The sequence below is a fragment of the Brachionichthys hirsutus genome, chromosome 9 (assembly GCF_040956055.1).
Source record: "Brachionichthys hirsutus isolate HB-005 chromosome 9, CSIRO-AGI_Bhir_v1, whole genome shotgun sequence".
NCBI lineage: Eukaryota > Metazoa > Chordata > Actinopteri > Lophiiformes > Brachionichthyidae > Brachionichthys > Brachionichthys hirsutus.
This window is the reverse complement of record NC_090905.1, coordinates 4,203,300-4,227,000: the sequence shown is the minus strand read 5'-3', so window position 1 is coordinate 4,227,000 and position 23,701 is coordinate 4,203,300. Positions and strand designations below refer to the sequence as shown.

General features: G+C 42.8%; 4 protein-coding genes across 4 annotated transcripts; all 4 read left to right on the top strand.

Annotated features, from left to right (window-relative positions):
• The first annotated feature begins 121 nt into the window (after positions 1-121).
• On the top strand, positions 122-10,096 carry si:ch73-40i7.2 (FYN-binding protein 1). Its single transcript, XM_068743488.1, has 20 exons — positions 122-223; positions 436-513; positions 609-656; positions 1,155-1,245; positions 1,608-1,822; positions 3,842-4,451; positions 4,597-4,711; positions 5,196-5,251; positions 5,375-5,409; positions 5,674-5,705; positions 6,083-6,212; positions 6,993-7,155; positions 7,862-8,012; positions 8,112-8,128; positions 8,268-8,328; positions 8,543-8,585; positions 8,714-8,876; positions 9,195-9,228; positions 9,531-9,568; positions 9,681-10,096. The coding sequence occupies exons 1-20, from the start codon at positions 122-124 to the stop codon at positions 9,716-9,718; spliced, it is 2,220 nt and encodes a 739-aa protein (XP_068599589.1). The 3' UTR covers positions 9,719-10,096.
• A 340-nt stretch (positions 10,097-10,436) lies between these two features.
• Positions 10,437-12,170, top strand: pex11g (peroxisomal biogenesis factor 11 gamma). The gene is made up of 5 exons (XM_068743189.1): positions 10,437-10,677; positions 10,819-11,016; positions 11,078-11,256; positions 11,460-11,506; positions 11,664-12,170. The coding sequence occupies exons 1-5, from the start codon at positions 10,615-10,617 to the stop codon at positions 11,876-11,878; spliced, it is 702 nt and encodes a 233-aa protein (XP_068599290.1). The 5' UTR covers positions 10,437-10,614; the 3' UTR covers positions 11,879-12,170.
• Positions 12,171-13,415: 1,245 nt separating this feature from the next.
• si:ch73-40i7.5 (amyloid-beta A4 precursor protein-binding family A member 3) lies at positions 13,416-18,689 on the top strand. The gene is made up of 10 exons (XM_068743487.1): positions 13,416-14,330; positions 14,884-14,911; positions 14,985-15,130; positions 15,276-15,362; positions 15,696-15,884; positions 16,569-16,748; positions 16,832-17,044; positions 17,122-17,241; positions 17,403-17,543; positions 17,640-18,689. The coding sequence occupies exons 1-10, from the start codon at positions 13,416-13,418 to the stop codon at positions 17,709-17,711; spliced, it is 2,091 nt and encodes a 696-aa protein (XP_068599588.1). The 3' UTR covers positions 17,712-18,689.
• Positions 18,690-19,609: 920 nt separating this feature from the next.
• On the top strand, positions 19,610-23,058 carry LOC137899447 (ankyrin repeat and EF-hand domain-containing protein 1-like). Its single transcript, XM_068743485.1, has 9 exons — positions 19,610-19,808; positions 19,907-20,068; positions 20,252-20,451; positions 20,557-20,706; positions 20,929-21,052; positions 21,390-22,212; positions 22,320-22,546; positions 22,738-22,898; positions 23,053-23,058. Exons 1-9 carry the CDS (start codon positions 19,610-19,612, stop codon positions 23,056-23,058), a joined length of 2,052 nt encoding a protein of 683 aa, XP_068599586.1.
• The last annotated feature ends 643 nt before the right edge of the window (positions 23,059-23,701 follow it).

The following is a 23,701-nucleotide window of genomic DNA, read 5'->3' as shown; positions in this document are numbered from 1 at the left end:
CTTGGTGCCATTCTATTTTTTTTGGGGGGGGGGGGTTCTACAGCCTTAGTTCACCTCTGTAGTAAAAAGTTCAATTTTATTTTATTCTTAGGCTGTACTTCATGATCACGACGGGAGCAAGATGACCTCTTTGAAGAAAGACGAGTCTGACCCAAGAGCTCTGGCTTACGTCTACCAGCAGCAAGATTCCTTCAGCCTCTTCTACATCAAGATGGCCAACCTGGTATGAGCAGGCAGACGCCTTCCCCCGTGGGAAACATACAAGATGTGTTAGGGTCATACGAATAAGCATCCAAGTTAGAGGATTACCGTAGTCATGAAAACAAGATGAGAAATAAAAACATTTCAGGACAACAATAGGATAAAATGCCAAAAATGTAATTTGAGTACATTTTGCCAGTAATTTCTTTGTCTGAATTTCTTTGTCTGAATCAGGCAGAGCCCGTCCTGGTTGATATCGAGGAGGTTTGTCAGGTTGTGGAACAAGCCACAACACCAGAGGAACCTGCAGAGGCATGAACACTTAATCAGGAGTTTGTGTTTATTTGTTTGTTTTGATTTTCAGAAAGATTATTCAGGGTTTCCTTTTTTCCATTTGTTCATTCCAGAATGATTCCATGCTGCTTCTAAATGACAGTTCAGCACCTCCAACTGAGGTAAGTATAAAATATAATTATTTCTAAATGGTGAAATGCTTTTTTTTAACATCTTTTTTCCAACTGGTAGAGGTTACATGTAAAAAGAAAAAGAAATCTTCTGAATTTTGTTCTTTCAGAGGATTGATGCAGAGGATGTCTTCAGTTCTTGGCCAGACTCTCCAACTCGACAACTAAACCAAGTAAAATTAATTCCAAAAAACATAAATTAAACAATAACAAATAATTAACAATCATATAACCACAAAGACATTTATATTTCAATGTTTTTAAATGAATTTTGATGTCAAAATGAGAATATTTTAGAAAATACATGATTACTCCATGAATAGATTAGAATAGAACTTGATCTATTCATATTGATCGGTCAGTTCTCAATCTCCTCCCAGCATCTTTGCAGAACATCATACCGATGCCGACTTCTGTTGACTGAAATATAGTTGCTTTGGAAATACTACACAGATTTTAAACTTTCCTCTCGCTCTCTTTTTTTTACAGACCTCTTCCTCCAGTGAGTTGCTGGAGGTTTTCTCCTTCCCAGTTAAAGAGCCAGTAATGTCAACCCAGAGCTCCTGCATCATTCAGCCAGGTCGGACACAGCAGGAAAGTCAGACAGGTTGCTTTTGGCCTGATGTGCAACATCTATTTTGTTTTAAGTTCAGAGTTTTGCTTGTAAGTTTTGCTGGATTGTGAAAAAAGGCAGAGAAGACAGACGAAGAATCAGAATGTCTCTGGCTACAGTCCTTTTACCAGCAGTTCAAGGAGATGCTTGATGCATAAATCCAGTTCAATATCAAGCCATGCAGAAACCTTTTATCTTCATTATTCTCAGATTCTCCACAGCCAAGGCTCTCCAGCTCCCAGATCTCCTCCATGTTCCCACAACGACCTGTTGGGGGGTCTCCGTATTCATCTCCCCCATACTCTCCCACCACCGTGCCCTGGGTTCAGCAGGGGCTTCAAGGAAATCAGTGGGCAGCCCCAGCGGTGGCACCGTGGCCTGCTACGCCGACGTGGGCACCAGTAAACAGCCAGACCGAAGCTCATCGTTCTCCACCAGAAATCATGAGGGATGGAAACACGGCGGCTTCACCCACCACTGTCAACGGATTCCCGACCTCTCCAAACTCCCTGTATCTCCCCACCGGGCCTACAGTTCCGCGTCAGTCAGCTTCGCCCATCTTGGACTATTTTCATAAGTGATGAAGCAGCTGGATGAGAAAATGTCCCACGACTTGAGCGTTTTTAATTCAGGTGATGAGTTTGTGGAACTCTTGCTTTCATGCGTCAGAAGAAGATTTAGCTGCTGAGGTTTCCCCAGTCAATATGTCTCTCATATTTTTGAAAATTAAAGCCATTTAATGTTCCCAATTCAATTTATGTTGAATGCTGCTTTGCTTTCCTTGAGTGTTCGTCACGCTGCACCTGCAGAGTAAAATACAGCCCATTTGACTTTGTCTTATTTTTCTTCAGACAAAGACACTTCGCACTCCATTTTCTGCAGGTGCCTCGTTATACTCCAGCTGTGTGCTATTATTGGTGCATTTTCACACACACGATCAGACAAACTGTAATGAAACAGCCGTGCTGGTACCATCTATTGTTAACCCGTGCCGCGTCACCGTTAGAGCATTTCCTCATTTGTTAGTCAGTCTGTACAGTAGCATCAGTCCGGATCCTGATTCAAATGCTGATCATGGAATACTTTACCCATCACTAAACCTTCGCCAAAGACAAGTATGGTAAGAAATTATTGTGTGTAGATATGATAGAAGTACAGAAGTACAATTTTTAATCCGTCATTCAGAAAAGAGTTTAAGAACAGCTCAACGTTTTCAGACTTTTCTTCGGGTGTTGGTTGATTCATGCTGACCATTTCCATTTTCTATTTCCTATCTTCCTGCTTCAATGATCTCTTCTGAATAACTTCTGATGCGGCAAAGGTTCAGTGACGCTTGACATTTAACCCTTTTTTTCAAGCGAGGAACCATATGTGATTCGATAAAAAAAATATCTTCTTATATCCACCAACACGCCATGGATAACCTTTTTTATTTCATTTCCATGATTGCCCTTAAAATGCTTAATCCTTAAATTGTAAAAAAATAAAAACAAAGATCAGATTTTTTTACTTCAACACTGTAAGAAATCTGGAATCATTGTAATTTCAGTACCTCAGTTAACTAACAACTAAAGTTGTACAATTAAATCGTCAGATGCCTTTTGGAGCAGAGACTGAACAGAGCCTATTTACTCTACTTACACAGAACATTATTCCACTATAGCACAATGTAAAATCATTCACAGATGACTGACACACTGATAAGACAACACAAATGTTTTATTGAGTGCTAACGTAATCCACAAAAGGACACAAATATCAATAAAATGCACTATAAAAGAATCTAAAAATATATATAAATATGGCTTGTGATTGTATTGCAGCTATAGTGTCTCTTTTTTGCCTTTATTTTGTCACTTTGTCGCTCCCCTGCACTGACAAAAGTCTGTGGTTGGACCTTTGCAAACATCTGCCATAATATGACAGTGTCAGCGGAGACAACACACACACACACACACACACACACAAACACACACACACACACACATTGTGTACATTCTGTAGATGCTCGCTGACGGAAAATTGAACCCCGTGTGCGTGTGTTCTGTGGTGTAGAAAAATAGTTTTGTCTGTTTCCTTTTTTCTTTGTAACGCGAGGTGACTGCATGCACGGGTTGAAGCTAATTGGTGCAGGAATCGCAGAGGGCGTCTCTATGGTAACGGCTGCAAGTTGCTGGAAGAGGTACAGAGGCGTGTGGTTGTGTGCATTTCCTGCTTTCTTCAAACAAGCGTTGGGTGTGATTCTAACCCTGGATCCAAACTGCACATAGTGGCAGGGCATCGTGAATTAACCAACACTCATCAGTAGTGGCAAAAATGTTATTATATCAATTATCAATTTAATGAAGTGCCTTAATTGAAACTCATCTAATTGAAAACCATTTAGAAATTGACCCATCTTATTGCGCCTTTCCAATGTAGGAGTTGAGTATCAGTAATGGCAGCACTTGTGGCCTATCAAAGCCTGCACAAGTGTCAACAAAGATCCAAACAACCGGTCGAACCGTGAATTCTCAGTCTGTAAAGGTCGTTTAGGGGTTCGATGCGTCCTTTGTGTGCACAGTGGGCATGCCTTGCTGTGCTGCTAACTTCCTGCTATACAGGCAAAGCTGCTGATTTTGACTGTTTGCTCCGGTGCCGCTCTCAGGGGGAGAGCATTGACGTGAAGGCACTGAGGGCCAGGTTCAACAACAGAACCAGCACCTCAGACACCAGCAGCAGAGACAGTGGCTCCCCGAAATCTCCTCAACCTGGGTTTGGGAGGTCAATCCCGCCAGCGACAGAGAACGATCCGGCCCATCGGAAACTGTCTCCCACAGTTCCTGCTCCGATGCCCGGTTCTGGCCCGATCAGGTTCCCGAAGGCAGACCCACCGATGGCCAACAAGGTGAAGCAGACGGGGGAGATGCTGGAGAACTTACTGCTGAAGCAGCGTCGGCTTCCGGTCAACACACTGACCTTAAGTCCAGCTCAGGCCTCTGCTGCTGCCATCCCTCAAATGTTCCGGCAGAAGCCTCGGCAGAGGAACGCTGGGAATGTGACCCCGCTGAGAAGGCCCCTGCCCCCAGAAGGACCCCTGCCACTGAAACCCAAACGGCCACCCAACGTCAATCTGGAGCTCGTCCAAAGGTCGCAAAGATCTTCCTCCCTTCCAAGCCCAAGAAAGCAAAATGGTGAGTCTCTCAGTCTTATTCCCTTAGAGATTGATAGAAAGAATTTTCAAAGCAAACATACTCACGTTAATGACGAAGCACAGGACAGAAAGAAAGCAGTATTTTTATTTCTTTTTGGTACATGTGGCGTCTCTTCTAATCCCAGCAGGTTGTCCGGGTTCAGCAGGCAGAAATATGTCTCTACCTGCAGTTATAAGTCCTCCAACGCTGCCACAGCGATGCATCAAGCCCAGCAGGCTGCCGCGCCAAGCAGCCACGGTGTAGGTGTTCGATGTCGCATGATGCAGAAACGACTGCAGCCTCTACAAGGATGCGCATACAGGAAAAAACGTATTTTGTCGCGATGGACAATAAAGATGGGAGTAACTCATGACAGATTCTTTCATTTAGAGTTTTGATAGAATAGTATAAATATGGGCATCTTTTTCTAAACTTAGACCAGAGACAGATCAAGAGAGCAAAAGTTGGACTTTGATTTGCAGCTGTCAAAAATCTGATGATATTGTTTTGTGTCTACAAGGTGTGTAAATGAAAAACTAATTACAAGTTCATCAAGCTGAAGATGTGTCACTGGTGCATGCACAGCGTCTTTCCACTTTTCATTTTTATTCATTTATAAGACGTAACTTGCAGAATTCCATCTACTATAAAGGAAATGTAATGATTTTTATTCTATTTGATAAAAGGAAGAACTTTTTACTGCTGAATGATGGAATGTGCATCGTGTCTGTTCGATCGCTGCAGGGACATCGAGGACTTCCAGGAAGCCTACGATGACATCACGACCCTGGAGATGAACGGTGACGCAGTCTGTTCACTGCTTATTGCAGCAGCTTTTGTTTAGGATGTTCTGAATCCCGGATACACTGTAGAACTCCTTAATTAAATTATGACTCATCGTATATTTTGTATTTTCTTCACAGAGTCCAGGCCTCTCGATTCCCAAGGCATGGACGAGGTGAGAGTAGACGATTGATGATAAAATTGAAAAGTGAGAAGGCGATCAGTTTTAAGAATTCAAAAGCAGGCGACTCTTCTCCTCTTTCTTAAAACCAGAACGAAGAAAAAAATTGGAATAGAATTTAAATTCCTGTTTATACCTGTTTGACAATATGATTATTATTTTTTTTTTTAATGGATTATTCTAGTTTAATCTAATGATCCCTATAATGTATTTTTTCTTTATTCCTATAAAGTACAAATAAAAGGTTTTCTCTTGCAGGTTGATGAAGATGTGTACGAGTCTATTGATGAGTAAGACTGCCTTTTGTTAAGTTCTCTATCTTCTAGTGATTGCACCTGCATGAACATGAGGAAGGACAGCATTGCTATTATTTTCTTCGATTATTTCTGTCAAGTTATTTTTGCACTGGCTGACTAGTGAAGCAGCTGCATGAAAATAATATGTTGTTCCGTGAAACTTTGGTTATCAGTAATTTAACTACTAATTGAATAACATTGACAAGTTACTTTACTTATCTTATACAGTCATCTGTAAGTATTATACCTGCTAAACATCAGAGGTTAGAGAGGAATTTTTTGCATGTTAGCATCCCATCAGATTCCTGTAGAGTTGTTCTAACTGTTTTTGGGTTTGAAATCGGTTTAAGTCGTTCCTCGTCCCTTTTCAGGGACCAAGTTGAGGCGAGTCTCACAAATATTGGGAAAAAGACCAAAAAAAAAATAAAGAGGGACGAGCAGGAGAAGAAAGATGAGACGGAGCGTCGGAAAAAAGAAAACGAGTTGAGGAAGAACTTTCAGGTGAGGAACAGGAAACATTTGTCCTTCACCTTCCCAAACGAATGCAATTTATTATGCAGAAGTTTAAGAATTTGAGAATTTAGTTATTTATGGATGATGTTTTTTTATTGACATAATCCTGAAATTCAAGCTGAGAGGCAAAAAAATATCAATATTGTTGAGACTGGAAAAAATACTACCTAGTTGTTATATTTCCTTTAGCCGCAGTAACTTAACAGTCTGGCCTTCCAAATTGTTCTGATTTTAAATGTGTTAAAAAATGAAGGTGAAATGTGTTATTTTAGTCTGTTTATTCAGAGAACATCCTATTTTAGCACCTCCAAACACTCTTCTTTTAATCCTCCCACTCTTCCTGAACCACATCTCATTATTTTCTTTTGATTGTCAACTTCATTCATTCATCTTACTGAACATGAGACGATCGTGATCGTCTCGCCTTTGGCCGCTTATCCCAGCTACTGGTTAAAGGTGTTTTGCAAGAGGGTACACCCCGGACGAGTCGCCAGTTCATCACAGAAAGACAGCCACCGACTCGCGCTCACAGTCATATACCTAAGGTCAATTTAGAGTGACTAAATTCACATAAGCTGCATGTTTTTGGTGGTGGGAAGAAGCCGGAGAACCGGGAGCGAACCCACGCAGACCCGGGGAGAACATGCAAACTACACACAGAAAGGCTCCAAGTGGACTCAAACCCGGGACCTTCTTGCTGTGAGGCGACAGCGCCACCGTGCTGCCCTGAATGGCAACTTCAGTAACTTTATTTCCGTCCTTCTTTAGTTGCACAATGAGGATGAGATTCTTCAAACAGCCAGGATACGGCATGACTGGCACGGCGGCGGAAAACTGGATCTGAACGTACGCCAGGGTGAGACCGTGGAGATCCTCCGAGTGACGAATAACCCAGGAGGCAAATGGTTGGCTCGGTCGCTGAAAGGAAACTGTGAGCTCTACTTTATAATGACTGTACAGATCAGAGAGGTGTACTTGATGGAAGTTGCTTTAATACCACCGAACCAAAATCAAGCTGAAATAGTGTGTTTTTGCAATAATTCCCATTGGAGTTGTAGTTCTGTTTGTGGTCTTGTGCTAGAGAGGGCCAATTTAAGTTTTATTTAAATTTAAAAAGCTTTTTTTTTTTCAATTGTTTTTTCTAGAAAAGACTTTGGTCCTGACATGATTGTGATAATTTATTACCGATGCTAAGAAGAAAATGATCTCTATCTATTCTTTTGGTAAAGAGTCAGAACCAGGATTTTTTTTAATGCTGTCTTTAACATTGTGAGATGACATTTCCCTTACGGTATTTAAAAGTGTAACTTGATTGATCTTGGATAAGACTCGATTGATTAAAGGAACCTATGTAAATAACGTAAATAGATTGAAAAATGCACCACTTTGCAAATTTGCGTGGGTGGTTTGTGTTGTGTGGAAACATACTGTATTAATAACATGATTTGATCAACAAGAAGAAAATCCCTTTATCAAAATTTCTCAAGAGTAAAAATAGGAAATGGCGTAAATAAATGACATTTATATCATTTGAGTTACACAGACCCAGTGATGAAGTTACTCCCTGTGTTAGATCAGGTTTTTTGACTCACACGCTGACATCCTTTCATTTTTGCCAACCCACACGCTGATTGCAGACGGATACATCAGCAACACGTGCGTGGATGTTGACGATGAGGCATTCAAACACAACATGCTCCATTCTGAAAACATAGACATGTTACCGCTGCCCCCGCCTCCTCCAGACCCCCCGCAGATGCTGAACGTGGAGTCCACTAACAGAGACAGGTGCTGTGGATCACATTCATCCATTCATCTTAGGATGTATTATAGACACGCACACATTTCTTAGTTCCTGCCTTATTGAGCGTTTCATCTCACCCACAGCATGCTTGAAGATTACGGTAAGTGACAACACTGCGCAGGAACACGGTCAGACGTGTCAGGTCGTTTGGTTTAAATATGCACTACTTTTATTATTATTATATATTACAAGAAGAAAAGATCATTTTAGTTACGGCATACTTTTCGTTTTATCCTAAGAAGACGACGATGATGTTCAACTCATAGCAGAGGATTTCCCCCCTCCGCCACCTGATGTCAGGTATCTATTCATATTCAGCTCACTAAGGAAAGAGGAAATAAGCTTGAGCTACTGACAGCTGCTCCTCCGTTATCAGCTTCATTTAAAGCTTTATTTGTATACAACAGATGAAACGATCGCTAAATTTATATCTTAAATCCATTAGAGTAAATTTGTTGTATGAATTTCATTACATGCTCCTTGATTTGCTGCTAAATTTTTTTTTTTTTTTCAGCATAGATCCCAAAGTTGTAAAGGAGCTGAGAAAAAGATTTAAGGTCAATAATTTTCCATTTATTTATTTCGTTTAAGTTTATCATATGTCCTGAAGTCCAGGATGGATCATTCATTATTTGCATTTGATGCAGATAATATAGGTTATTCACTTTCATGTTTGTTTTTTTAGTATTACGGGCCTCTCAGAGCCCAACACACCATGATGGTGGATCCTAATAGCATCATAAAGAAGCCAGGAGGAAAGGATCTGCACGTGACTCAGGGACAAATCCTGGATGTTATCCATTTCACCAACAGCAAGAAAGCTCTGTGCCGCAACCAGTTTGGAAAATGTACGTTAAAGCTTCACTTCTGCAGCAATTAAAATACACAAACCTCTTGGAGGTGATTGGCTTCAGAAAACAAGGGATATTTATTTTCTGAATTAAGAATTATTTAATGACTAGGATCACACAGCGACCTCAGAGGCATGCTTCACACAAAAGAAGGCTTGACTTAAAACTGTAGATTTGTATCGGTCAAATGGTTTTGGGTGTGAAATGAACATGGGAGTCCAGGAAATGGCAGCAGGAGCAGAAAGTGACAGTTGTATTTTCCACCTTTACTGTGATTGTTTAACTTCTAGTTGTTGCTTTTCTCTCACTCTGTAGATGGTTATGTGTCCAGAAGTCTTCTTCTTCAAATGTAAGTCAATCTTCATTAGTTTAATATATAAAAACAATTAATTCATACTCTTTATTTTGTAAATAAATGATGGACTGTGTTGCTTAGTATTTATTTTATAATGATGTGAATTAAATGAATATTTATGCATTCCCATACACTATATTATATAAATATGGATTAGCCAAATTAGAAAATTGTTGCACATGATACACCCATTTTCATTTATCTAAACATCACTTGTGCTTAAATATAAGCATCATCTTGTAAACCCAGTTTTAACTTCTCCTTTTTTTACACAAATATAATGTCTTCTTTTGCAGGGAGGGAGATATTTATGACGAAGTTGAATATGCAGATGGTGAGTCCTCTTGTTCTGTATTTAATGCCAGGCAAACCGTGCTACTATACTTTCCAATGTAATCTGAAGCACTGATTTTGAAGGAAGTTTGTTTTTCACATTTTTTTTTCAGACATCTACGACAATGACTCTCCTCATCCTGGTTATTAAAATATACCTAAACATAAACTACAGGACAAAACCACACAGACACAGAGGTGCCCACACTTAGCCAATGCTACCAATGAGAAAATCTGAGATTCTATATCTTCTATATTCCATACACATCTGGATGCACATTTATTTGCTTTATTTGACTCTAGCTGGTATCATTTTCTTTTTAAAAACAAACAGGATTCTGATACTGTCTGTGCTGCACAGCCATGTTTGCTCTTGCAGGTGAAATGTAACACATTTATATAAAATGAAAATTCTTCATCATTACATTGTCAAACTGCTTGTATAAAAATCAAATACACTATTATTGTTTTTGGTTTATTTTTCTTGTCTTCTGAGATAATGTAAATTGAATAAATTAACTTTTTCTGTAACTGAATTACGTTGAAATAAAATAACAATCGTATCCCCTCATGTGTGTTTTATAGATATATGATGCATGAACTGTCCTAGAATCTATTAGATATAACAATTGAATTTACCTTTAGTAATAAAAAAAAAAGACTCCCAATGGATCCCATTATGATATTGATCATGTCAGTAGCTGTTATACAGTTCATATAGTCGTATATAAGTAAGATTATAACTCCAAAACAAGTTTTATCATGCATGAAAGAGTAAATCTTTTTTTTTTTTGTGGTTACTTTTATTTTTAATGTCTATATATTAGGGACGTTTTTACTCAACCGAACCGACGGCAGCAGTAAGATGAAGAAGTTCGATTGAATCTGTGATCGTTTGTTTCTGCCTACTTTGTTTATTTCCTGTTTCAAAGTTCAGGTGTGAACAGCTGTGTTGTTCTTTAGACACCACTGATGCGTTTCTGCAGGACTGGTGCGTTCATGCGTTCTCTACAGATTGTTTTTGAGTGTTTTTAGCAGCCGGCAGAGATGCAGCAGTCTGTGAAGTCCCTTTTGCGAACGCTGGAGTCCTACAGAGGAAGAGATAAAGTCGTAAGTGTTTACGATCGTGAAGTAGAATTAATAGCAGCCTTGTTTAGATCAATTTTATTTATGTATGTATGACACACAAACACAAACAAATAAATAAACAAAAACAAAAAAACACCTTTGTTTTCCTGTGTTTTTTTCCAGATCAGGACCGTCTGTTATGGCTCTCAGCTGGTCGGAGGAGTTCTTACCCGGAACACTCGGACAGACATTTCATCTCACCGACTTGGGAAAAGTCTGCTGCTGTTTTCTGCACAGCTCAGCCACTGCCGGACCGTGCTGAGGCTGTTTGATGATCTATCCATGATGGCGTACTCCCACAGCTACGGGACGGGAGCCGGGGTAGGTTGCACAATATGAAAATGATATGGTGCGTAGATGCATGTTTTCATCTCTTTTGAAGGAGGATGACAGAGGCCTGCGCTGGATATCAGTGCTGACCAACGTGGCAGACCAGCTGTATTACCCCTGCGAACACATCGCGTGGGCCGCCGATGCTGAGCTCATTAAAGTGAAATCTGACAAATGGTGGCTGTTCAGCACGGTGCTGTGGGGGGCATCGCTGCTATTGGGCATACTTAGGTGTGAGATCATCTATCCGCAAACGTCACACCAAAATATACTGTAATTTATTTGATGATTCAAATGTTTCACAAAGAAATGCTTCATTACAATTTAATACTTAAAGAACTTAGTACGACCGAGGCACCAACCTAATCAATAGCTATCCTTTCCATCAACCCTCGTTCTGAGATGAAGTGTTATGTGAACGTTTTACTCCTCAGATCGCTCAGAGTTCTAATCTTAATGAAGAAGGAGGGCGGTGGCAGCAGGTGAGGTATCTAAGTTTTCAGTGCAGTTAATATTGAGATGTCACGCTGGGAGACGTAAATAATTTACATTATTGATCCATGCCAAATGGGGGAAATTCTCTTTACACTTTTACACACACACATGCGATGGTAATGTATTGTGTTTTTCCTGCCGCGGTTGCTCTCAACTCTACAGACAGATGCGAATGGAGGTCCTCTCTGTCCTCAGCAGCACGGCCGACCTCAGTAATGCCATTCACTGGATGCCGCCCGGCTTCTTGTGGGCGGGACGATTCCCCGACTGGTTGGTGGGTCTGATGGGTACTATCTCGTCTCTCGTTGGTTTGATCCAGATGAACGCAGGCAGCTGCAACCAAGCAGAAAGTTTATAGTTCTCTCGTCTCAGCGAGCGAAATGTATCAGACATCTCGCCAATCATTCAAGTGGTTTATTGAATGTGACTTAAAACCTGTAAAATTATTTCTGCCACATGTAATGATACATATTTTCTTTTTTATACAAAGGATGCAGTATGCCAGTGGTTTTACTAATGATTTCCTCAGGTGCTGTTGAATTGATCTGCTTAATTACATTGAATATTCGGTAAACAAAACCAATGTTTACATGGAAACATTGTCTTGTTTCTACTGATCAGATGATGCTTAAAATGTAAATTGATTTAAATGCCATGTTATCTTAGAGTAGACGATGATATATAATAAATTAAATGATATGTTCTCTCTCGGTTCGATTTATTGACGTGCGCATGATCGGGTCTGGGAGGTGAAACGAGACGCACCAGCAGTTGCCTTCAAGGCTGACGGACAAATTAAATCCAAACGCTGCTTGACTTGAAATGACCAATTTAACTAAAAGCTTCAGTGTGTATATGTTTAAAAAAAATATTGGGATGAGAGGCGTTTTCACCTCAAAAATCGGTGATTAATAATAAATAATAATAAATAGATTGTGTTGTCTTGTACGCGCACGAAAGAGGGACAAAAAAAAAACGAGACGACGACAAAGTAATATTTCTACGCGTCCTGAACGCAGCGCAGCGACAGTCGGCGACTAATAAATAGTTTTAGAGCTGCTTAAAACGACGCCGACAACAAACACTCTTAATTACTCTGACATTATACTAGTTCATGTGCTCTGCGAGTGCGAGCTTATGTAACTGTGCTGCTGCTGCTGCTGCTGCTGCTGCTGCTGCTGCTGCTGCTGCTGCTGTTAGCATGACGTGTAAAACGAAGTCCAAAGCTTGGAAAGGACACAAGTCGCAGTCCACGTCAACGTATCCGTCGCGGCTCCCGAAGGAGTCTCTGTCCGGCTAAAGGAGACCGAGAAGGACCCGAAGGTGAGCGCTGACCCGTCCGCTTCTAAAACACCGTTTTAACGTGGGGTTTGTGTATTATTGTTGACGAGTTGCTCCTGTGATGCTAATTAGCTAACTAGTTAGCACTAAGCTAATTTAACAGCTAACTTTTGTTAGCTAAATAATTCGTCTTTGACGTTCTTTGGTAGTCAAATGTTTTTTTTGTTTTTTATTACGCTTACGGCTTCCATTTATCACAACTGATAAAGTTACTGATATGTTTTATCACGTTAAAGTCAAGAGGATTCCTGAACTCCAAAGTCTGGTATGCTACATTTTACGCACAAAGGAACGGGCTTTCTGGTGTTCTCCGTTTCTTTGTTGCTAGGGGGGCTTTTTTGATTGTTACACAACGTAGTTGTTGATGTGCTTTGAACCGCTTTCTGCTATCTTGATGGCCATGGGACAAAGTTCCAGCTCAACCAGTTCACTCCAGGTTGAGCTGCTCTGACTCTTATTTGCACTAAATTTTGAAGTAAAAACACACAAAGTGGAGTATGAATGTGAAACTGACTAAGTTCGAGTCACTTTCCTTCTGCAGGCTCTCTCCTAAAATGGACTCCTTGTGTTCTGCCGCCATCCCTGCTGCTGGAACTTCAGAGACCGAGGTCACCAGAGAGACGATGGCAGCTGCGCCGCGGTCAGAGGTCAAGGATCTGGAGTCCTACGACCTGATCGAGCCTCCTCCATTAGACTGGAGGTCGGACTCCTCCAGTGAAGCGGGCTCTGGAGATGAACTCGATTTCCCCACCGTTCAAACTCTGGGTAAGGAACCCAGTGAGCCGGTGATTCTACCTTCGAGCGCGAGTGACGCTGTGGATTCGCTTCGTGTGAACCGGCAGGGACTCGTGGGAAATATTGTTTTGCCAGTCCAGGATGGTCAAGTGGAATCGGAAGAATCGGTGAGGGTTGAGGACTCGGCGGATGTTTGGAAATACCGGGAAGAGGTGGAGAGTGGGATCGGAGAAGAGAAAGATGAGGTTGCGGACGGAAGGCCAGGTGATGAAGACCACAGTCGCATCCACAGCTTGCTCACCCAACTCCAGCTGATGGGAGAGGAGCGTCATTGCAACCAACAAACACGACATTGTTACTCCGGCCCGTCTGAGCTGGACGCTTGCGATCCCTCCCTAATAACGGACAGCAGCACCGAAACAACGGGGCTGCTGTTTTCCGAACGCCATCAGAGAGACGTACTGGGGATGCTGCACTTCGCCCAGATCGGCACGCCACGACGTCCAGCATGTGTCCCTCACAGAGAGGTTGATGCCGTAGTATCGGCGTCCTACAGTCAGGAGGACGCACAAAGGTTCTGGGGGGATCACGGCAACGGTGAGCAGCGGCGGCGGCGGCGGCACAGAGACGCCTCGCTCACTTCTCTTCCTGACGATGAGTATCCTGAGCCGGTGTGGAAGAAGCTGGGTGAGGAGCCTCCGGAGGACGAAGAGGCTGCTGGAGAGAGTGAGCAGGTGGGGTGAAGTACTGTTAATATAACAAACTACAAAGACAAATGGATCGAGTCAATTATTTATCGTGTATCTTTCAGAATATGTCTCGGAGGTGTATTTTACACACGCGTCTGAAAATGCTACGTGTGAGCTAATATGCAGCTAACGCCACAAACTGTTTACCTTCAATTAATTGCATGTTTACCACCAGAAGTAGTGTAACTTGTTAAATTGTGTTTTATTATCATCGACTAGTTATGACTGAAACTAAGAAATACTTTCATTCAGTTCATTCTGCTTTCTGTTTCTTCAATTTATTTCATTCTATAAAATATCAAAGTAAATAATTAACATTAAAATATGACCATCAGAAGTCAAGGCATTTAAATAATCTAGTCTAACTGAGAAAAGCAAGATAGACTGTAACCTGGAAAATAAATTAACTTCAGTCGCATCGGACATTTTTTTTTTATGTCCTTTGATCAGCTACACTGAACTGAATTTAATTGTCTTTATATATACAATGCAAGTCAGTCTTAATGATTGATTTCTTCGGGTTTTGTTGTACTTGCAGAGTACAGATCAACCATCGTATAAAGACGGTGAGTAGCTTCGTCCATCTGTCCGTCCGTCCAACCAGTGGTCGTGCTAATGTCGGTGTGTTTTATTCCTAAGTGCCTGGTCCGTGTGACCCTGAAGACTTGCTGGATGGAGTAGTATTTGGCGCCAAGTATTTGGGCTCCACTCAGCTCAAATCTGAGCGGAACCCCCCGACAAACGCTCGCATGAGCCAGGCTCAGGAGGCTGTGGATCGCATTAAGGTGAAATCAAGAGACGCGAGGCCAGATTGTGTGCTAAATAGGCTGCTATCGCATCGGTGTGGTTTTATTCTAGTAGGGAATAGTTCTCATACGTCAGATGTTGCCGTCATGATAGGAATATGTGTGTGTTTTTTTTGGATCTCAGGCTCCAGAGGGAGAGTCTCAGCCAATGACGGAGGTGGATCTGTTCATCTCAACCCAGCGAATCAAAGTGCTGACTGCTGACACGCAGGTAGGGTCTGCTACCTGATCAGAAGAGCTCGCGTTGATGTCTCTAGCTCACAGAGACGATTGCCTTTTCTCTTTTTCAGGATTCGGACTAAGTCTATCTCTGGTTTATTATACCCTCATTGCACTTTTTATTTTATGTCATGCATAAACTGGCGTTTTCTAAAGTGGTAATGCTGCTAACTAACTTAAAACTTAAAGTGCTTTCTAGCAGCTGATTGTTGTTTTCGCTCTTTATTCATGTGTCCCTGAATGTGAGTTTTCGGTTTGGCCTCTGCTTGAAAATAAATTGTCCGGCAAATTCATATAATCACCTTCACGCCTCACTTCCACTCAGGAAGCCATGATGGATCACGCTCTGCAGATGATTTCCTACATTGCGGATATCGGTGACATCGTGGTCCTCATGGCACGGAGGAAACTTAAAGTGAAGGACGGTGACTCGGCCTCGAAATCCTCGTCTTCATCTTCCGCCAGGCCTCAGAAGAAGTACTTGATGATCTGCCACGTATTCTCTTCTGACGATGTGAGTTCGTCCCAAATCTTCATATTTGGGACTTTTTTTAAAAACCCCAGCAGCTGTTGGACTCCAAGGCCTTCTCTTTTTTTATATATTTGTAGCGTCAGCCTCGTTGGGCCAGTTCATCTTTGTTTTCGAGCCTTCGGCTGAAAATCCCACTAATTGGTTCACAATTCCTGACATGATGAAAGTGTCCTTTGCTCCCCTCAGTGTCTCATCTCAGGTTAAATGTGCTGCTTTTCCAACTGGACAACAGATTCAGCTTCTGCTTGGCCCGGTCTCCTTCCACTAGACTATTCCCCTGAATGTAAAAATGGACTGGCTGTTATCCCAGTTTCCCAGTCTTGGCAAGAGTGAATAACAGGATGAACAGTTTCTGGAGACCAATTACCAGTGGGATACGCGAGGCCACGAGATCAGCGTCTACTGCTAGCTTTCCCCAAACTTAACTCTTACAATAGAAAATATTTTACAGTAGATGTACACGACTGAGCGACTGACACAGATGAAAAAGGAAAACAACATCTTTTGTTGCAAAATAGACAAAAACAATTCTGATTTGCTATTTCATTTCAGATGTTTACAGGTTTTATATAAGCCATGGAGTGTTGACTTGTATTTATTCTTATAGTGTAATGGACACATGAGTTTAAGGACAATGTCAAAACCAGCTTCTGCGTCACCATTCAGGCTCGGACCATAGCCCAGGCGATCGGCCAGGCATTCGGTGTAGCCTACCAGCAGTTTCTTCAGGCTAACGGCATCAAGGCCAGCGATCTGAGGCCTGGAGAGTACAGCGACTACCTGGAGAGTCAGGAGCTCTACAACGGAGACCTGGCCCACTTCTCTGACTCTCAGAACATCCGAGATGTAAGCAAGAGGAGACTGATGCGTGAGGTTTTGGTTTTAGTTTCGGTAGTAACAAGGTACTTGAATCTGGATTTGTGGTTCAGGTAGTCATCACCAAAGCTCCTGGAGAGATTCTGGGTCTGGCGGTGGTGGAGTCCGGCTGGGGATCCATCCTGCCCACCGTGGTGGTGGCCAACCTCCTTCACGGCGGCCCCGCCGAGCGCTGTGGCGAGCTCAGTATCGGTGATCGCATCATGTCCGTGAACAGTACCAGCATGGTGGGGCTTCCCATCACCACCTGCCAGAATATCATCCGGGTAAGATGGGAATACGTAATCTGAATCACCAGGATTGTATCTTGAATCATCTCAACAGTTCTTAATTTCTCTTTCAGGACTTAAAAAGCCAAAAGTATGTGAAGCTTAGCATCGTCCACTGCCCGCCAGTCACCATGGCGATTATCAGGAGGCCAGATCCAATGTTTCAGCTGGGCTTCAGTGTCGAGGATGGCATTGTGAGTCAATAGTTTTATTTTTGTGTGTTATTATTAAGTCTTAATGTTTCTGCTCGTTGCTGAAACACTTAACGTGAAATCAAAGGGTTTGAGGTGCTTCTTTAACTGTGCCACGTGTCTTTGTTTGGAGATGCTAAAGGTCTCACACCTCCCTGTTGCAGATCTGCAGCCTGATGCGGGGGGGCATCGCGGAGAGAGGAGGCATTCGTGTTGGACACCGCATCATTGAAATCAACGGGCAGAGCGTCGTCGCCACCCCCCACGAGAAGATCATCCAGATCCTGACCAATGCCGTTGGAGAGGTGAGAGCGGACAGATGTTATTTTATCATACAAAATAGTAGGATGATGATAGATTCTCAAAATTAGTTTTGTTTCATTTATTTCTCTCCTGGGCAGATTCACTTGAAGACTATGCCGGCCTCAACGTATCGACTCTTAACAGGACAAGAGCAGCCGGTGTTCCTTTGAGCACGTTCTGCAGCATCCAAGAAAAAAATATGTCGTCGCCTTCAAGCTGAAAGAAATTTTGCCAAAATGTAAAAATATTATGCAATTCTTCATAGAGCATATTCTCATGCCACTGAATCAAAAAAAAAAAAAATAGTATAAATAAATATTTTAAGATGTAAAGCACATGGGGAAAATGTTGATAGCAGGTTTTAAAGTGACGTGGATTTTGCCCTACATTTATTTTATCTGGCTTTATTTAACAAAGCAAGTAGCAGAGATGCAATAATTTATAAATGGAATGTTTTTGACTTCATTTTTTTACATGTGGACGATGGTGCTGAGTACGCTGTACTGTAATTGTAGGTCTTCCAGCCTCGGCTGCTGCCGGAGTCCTTGAGGTGAACCTGTTTGCAGGAGAAACAATAAAGAATCTCTACTTCATGAGATGCGCTTCCAGTCCCTTACAAATGCACCCATAATCATCAAATGTCTATCGGTGGGGCGCGATCGCCTCGGTGCCTGACAGCAAGAGATGTCGCCTTGCATAACTACTTGGGGTTAAAAGGACATAAAGTTGGTTTCTTGATGGTATTTCCAGAATAATTTCAAGTCCAAAGTTGCTTTTCGTACTCTAGTCCCAATACGCTATTTGAAGCAGATTTTATGCGTATTTACATTTGAGTCTGAGGTCATGTTTGGAGAGCGATGTTTTCTTTGCAATACATGATTTAGAAAAATGCTAATAGAGCAGTTCACGTGAGACATTTCATGTAATAATTACAGATTTAAAGCCAAGTTCTATTTTAAAGTGGTTACAAATATATAAAGTAATCAAATGCTTCCTCTGCTAATAAAGTACTTCTTATTTATGTGAAAATGCTGCTATTTTTGAACTTATTTGTAATGTTGCTGTCGATGCCTGAAGCTTGTTACATAAAGTGAGTTTATCTGATAAGTCGGGCTTATTCTGGTGTGTCTGACTTATTATTATAATTTGTTTTACAAGATTTGGGTCCAAGAAGCAAGTTCAGAAAGATGGAACTTAATGAGCTGTTCTTCTTAAGCTACGAGTTTGGGAATCAAAATGAGGGTTGTAAAGTTGTAAAGCAATATATAACAGAAATATAAATATGTTATTGTCAAGAAAGAGTAAAATCACCTGCCAGGTGTGACTGCTTCAGGATAACTGTCTCCTCTTATTTCGGTCCAGTAGCGCCCCCTTTTGGCGGATTAGAGTCGGTGACGCGAAAGTGTTTTTAATGGGATGCAGCGATAAGCTAAAAACCAACAGGTGTCTCTGCTGCAGAAAATTACTTTAAATCAATAACCGCTTAGATTTAAATATATATAAATCATATTAAAGATATAACGGAGTGAATTAGTAACTTGTTCAATGCTGCCGACCAGTTTAAACGTCGTGTTTTGATTGATTGATTGATTATTCTGGTAAGTTACCTGCTAGCCAACAACGATTTGTGTTTAACTTTGAACAATTTATGCTCTTAAGAATTTATGCTTTATAATGTCATTACACTAAAATGCTTAGATTAAAAATCTAATGTTGGGAATTTCACTCGAGTGAGTCAAATACTGCGTATTTAGAAGCAACCTTAATTTAGCGAGTAGCTAAAAGAGCTAATATTTAGCAGCAATAATTCACGTTATAAGTATTTTCTGTTTCATTAACTGACGCTGCTGTTCCTTGGCGAGAAAGTTATATTCAGAAACAGAAATAGATTAGTAGAAAGTAAAAAAAAAACAAAAACAATGAGAGACCTACAGGGATCTAACATTTGTGTTTTTAAACCTCCATTATGAAACGCACATTAACTGTTAACTAACACTTGCATAAACAGAAACACAGATATTTATCTGTCCTTTGCTTTGTCTCCACTAGTTTCCGTTCTGATTCCACGATGAGCAGCAGCAGCGGCAGCGTAGCACGGTCCCCCCTGCAGATCGGGCAGCTCTACCGTCTCATTCAGTGGGTCCACAAAGGGGACGCCGCGGAGATCGAGAAGATGCTGGACCATGGCGTGGAAAACCTCATCGATCTCACCGAGCCGCGGGACGGCATCGGGGCGCTTCACGTAGCAGCCTCAGCCGACGATCGGGGTAATGGTCGTCGTCGTGAACCAAAACCGACGGAATGATTAACGCCCTCAAAAGCCACTTTTACCCCGCCGATGGTTTCTCTGCTCCGACTCCCTCAGACATGCTCAACTTGCTCCTCTCCGCGGGAGCGAACCCCGACGTTCAGGACAAGAAGGGCCGCACTTCTGTCATGATGGCCGCTGAGCTGGGGAATGACGCCGCGGTGGAGCTGCTAGCACGGAGCCATGCTAACTTTAGGTTGCAGGACAGCAAGGGCAAAGGTCAGTCGCTGCCAACACGTGCAGACGATGCCAAGCGCACAGGAAGCAGCCGCAAAGAGAGAACAGCTGATTTTAAAGCTTGGGAGTTCGTTCACATGAGTTTCAAACGCTGATATTGTGTTAACAAGAATCTGCTGCTTCCCTCGAGGCCTTCGGGTCAGTCACGTTTCTCTCTCCCCTCAGGCGTGCTGTTCTACTGCGCTGGCCCCACCGAGCGACACACCCGCTGCCTCCGGGTGGCGCTGACGCACCAGGCAGACGTGAACAACGTGTCCACCGAGGGGGATCACATCTTCCAGCTGATGTGTGAGAACGCCCAGGAGTTCACCTGCAGGTGTCTCAGCATGCTGGATGCAGGCGCAGACCCCGATGCAGCCAATCAGGTCAGACCTCAGACGCGGACTTTTCATGGCGCTGCTCCTCTTGTTGTTTTGTGTGGTTTTTTTTCACCTTAATCTGCCTCCTCTGCTCCCTCTCCTCATCCTCAGAACACTGGAGTCACAGCGTTGATGGCGGCAGCCAAAGCCGGCTCCGCTCGGGTCGTTAGAGCTATACTGAAGAAGGGGGGGCGCCCCGACGCCGTGGACAAAATACGCTCCACGGCCGTTCACTACGCCGCCGTGGGGGGCTGCTTCGAGGTGTTTTAGCTGCTTTACATTTTTAAATGATTGAATAATGAAGTTGTAGTGATAACAATCAAAATGTAAGAGGCTGGTTGTACTTATTTGATCAGGCCATTGATTACCGCCCCCTATTTGGGGGGGTTTCTCGACATGTAATTTCAAGTTACAGACGTTGCTCTCAGATTCTGGCTTATTTTTGTTTCGTGCTTTTCTCCGTGTTGTTATGTTTCCTCTCAGGTGATTCCGCTGCTCTCTGCTTACTCAGCAGACATCGGCGTGGTCAACGTGGACGAGTGCACGCCCCTGCACTACGCCGCCGCCGCCGGCGTCGCTGCCTGCTGCAAGTTCCTGGTACAGAGAGGTACGGAAATACTGACGGCAACAGACAGCCAGATTTCAATGCTGTGAATGAAAAAATAAATGTCTTTGTGGATTTTACTACAAATACCTGAAATAGTTGGCCCAAAAAACATTTATATTTATTCATTATTCATCACGTACATTCAAGCTCATATACTTTCACTTCGGTGTTTTGTGGTACATTCAGAGCCAGGAAATTAATGTGTAGTTAGTATTTCACCCACAAAAAAAAACATCTGTGTTAGAAAATGCAGCCGCAAACACATTCCCCTTTTAAGCATGTTAATTCCAACTTGTGTTTATATATATTTTTTTACTAAAGCTACTCTGTGTGTTAGGTTGCAGCCCCAACCTGAAGAACAAGGAAGGGTTGCTCCCCCGTCAGATCGCCAAAGACGCCGGCCACAAAGCTGCGGTCAAGGAGTTAAAGAAAAAACAGAATGAAAAAGCAGACGGCGAAGAATCCAGCGATTCACATTTCATCTCAGATCTTTGGGTTCTGACCCTCCATGACTGGATTCACGAGAATGAGGCTGAACTACGGCAAGCCTTTGGGGGGGGCGAGTCCGGCACAGTTACCACCGAGATGGTCATTTCTGTGTTGCAGGAACTCAAAGCTCCGGTTGAACTAGACCAACTCCAGAAAATCTTCTCGGGCCTTGACGAAGGGAAGGAGGGCAGTGTGACTATCGATGAGTTCATCAGCGGTGTGACGTACATCAAGAAGCCGTTCCTCCTCTCCTCGTATAAGCCGAAAGAGAAAAAGGGGAAAAAGGGGAAAAGGGGCGCAAAAGGAGGAGGTAAGAAGAAGAAGAGTGCACGTGTTTCCCCCATGCCCATTTGCTACCTCCCGCCGGAGCTCATGCCCCGCCGGCCAGACGGAGGCCCGCCCCTCTTCATGATTGAGAAGTGCGCTGACGGCGGCGACCTCCCACCCGAACGCCACCCCGTAACGGACGACTCGGCGTGGTACGCAGACGAGGCAGAGAAGGCGTATATCAGCGTCAACTACTGCGTGGCGAGAGGAGACCTGAAGTCTGTGGCGCACGCCCTCTCTCGGGGAGTTCCTGTCGACGTTAAGGATCCGTATTACAAGACCCCGCTGATGGCGGCGTGCCTCAGCCACAACCTCGGGATGGCGCAGTACCTCCTGAGTCAGGGGTAAGACCGATTCACGTGCAACTTTAAGTGCACTTTGCTTGTAGATAAGCTCCAGCAGTGTGTTAAAGTCACCTGGATATCTAATATTGATTCCGTGTTCCTGACAGGGCGGATGTGAATGCTGTTGACGGACTCTTCTGGACGCCGCTCCACCACGCAGCTTACGCTGGCCACTTGGAGCTGATCAAACTCCTGGTTGAAGCTGGGGCCAACGTAGATGCTCGGGCCCTCAACGGAGGCACGCCCCTCATGAGGGCCATCCAGACCTCCCAACAGTCCTGTGTGGACTTCCTCATCAAGGCGGGTGCCGACGTGAAAGCAGAGACCAAAGCAGGTTAAAAAAAATATACCGAAGCTGATTTTGAAAGTGCTGAACAAGTTTTAATTTATACGAGTAACAGATTAATTTAAGTATGGTCATTATCGAGTTTAAATTAATTGTCATTTTAGTCAAATATTTTATGTCTTCATCTGCTTTTGTTTTTGTTTTTTGTTTTTTACTGACAACATTTTGTTTTCCTGCAGGAAAAAAGTGCCTTGATATCGCCAAAGACTTTGAAGACTCCGGTATAATTGACTTGTTGAAAAATATAATGGAGTCATTGACCGAACCAGAGGAGGACACAAAGGGAAAGGGGGGTAAATCTCAACAGGCTCAAAAGGATAATAAACCTGCTAAAGCAAAGGTATCCAAATAGTGCCTTTACAAACCCTTTCACCGGAGTGCTACAGACATGACTTGGTTTCCAGACTGTTCCTGTTTTCTTTGATTAATTGTCACTTACAAACTCAAATAAACAATCCGAGTGCTTCTTCTTCTCCTGGTGTATTTTCCTGCAGATATAGACGCTTGTCTGACACCAGCTCCGTAGCATTTTTCCGGTATAATGGAATTAGTAAAGACCAAACAGTCTGGACCAAACTGGAAAGGCGGTGGCAAATCTATTCTAGTCCGGAGACGGAACGGGCCGCTGGCCAATCAGCTGCTCCAGTAGTAAAACATGGAGCGAACCAATCAGATTGTTTCACCGGTGTTTATATCCCCGATCAAAGATATATCTTGACCAATCAGCCTCGTTTGTGGGCGGGAGTATCTGCAGCGTTCACCTCCAGTTACAAAACAGTGGAGGAAATGGAGCGACAATGACAAGCTGCCGGTGTTCCGGTTATCCCGCACTCTGAAGGGGGATTTTAACACCGGAATTAGAGAAAGATAATCCGAAACAACAAGTTTAGCAAGAACGCTATACATTTTAGAAATCGCATTCGAAAAACATTATTAAAAACCACTTCACAGCATCACTGCGACATGCTAGGAAGAGGAAGCAGGCGAGTGTAAGGTTAGCAAAGAGTTTTCTTCTTGGCTGTGTTCTTACCCAAAATGTACTGTTTTTGGTCATTAGTTAGGGTCAAATATTTCTGTGAAATTGTAAATGCAATGACTAGTAATTCCGATTTTACTAAGCAGTTCGTTTTAGTAAATTGTGTC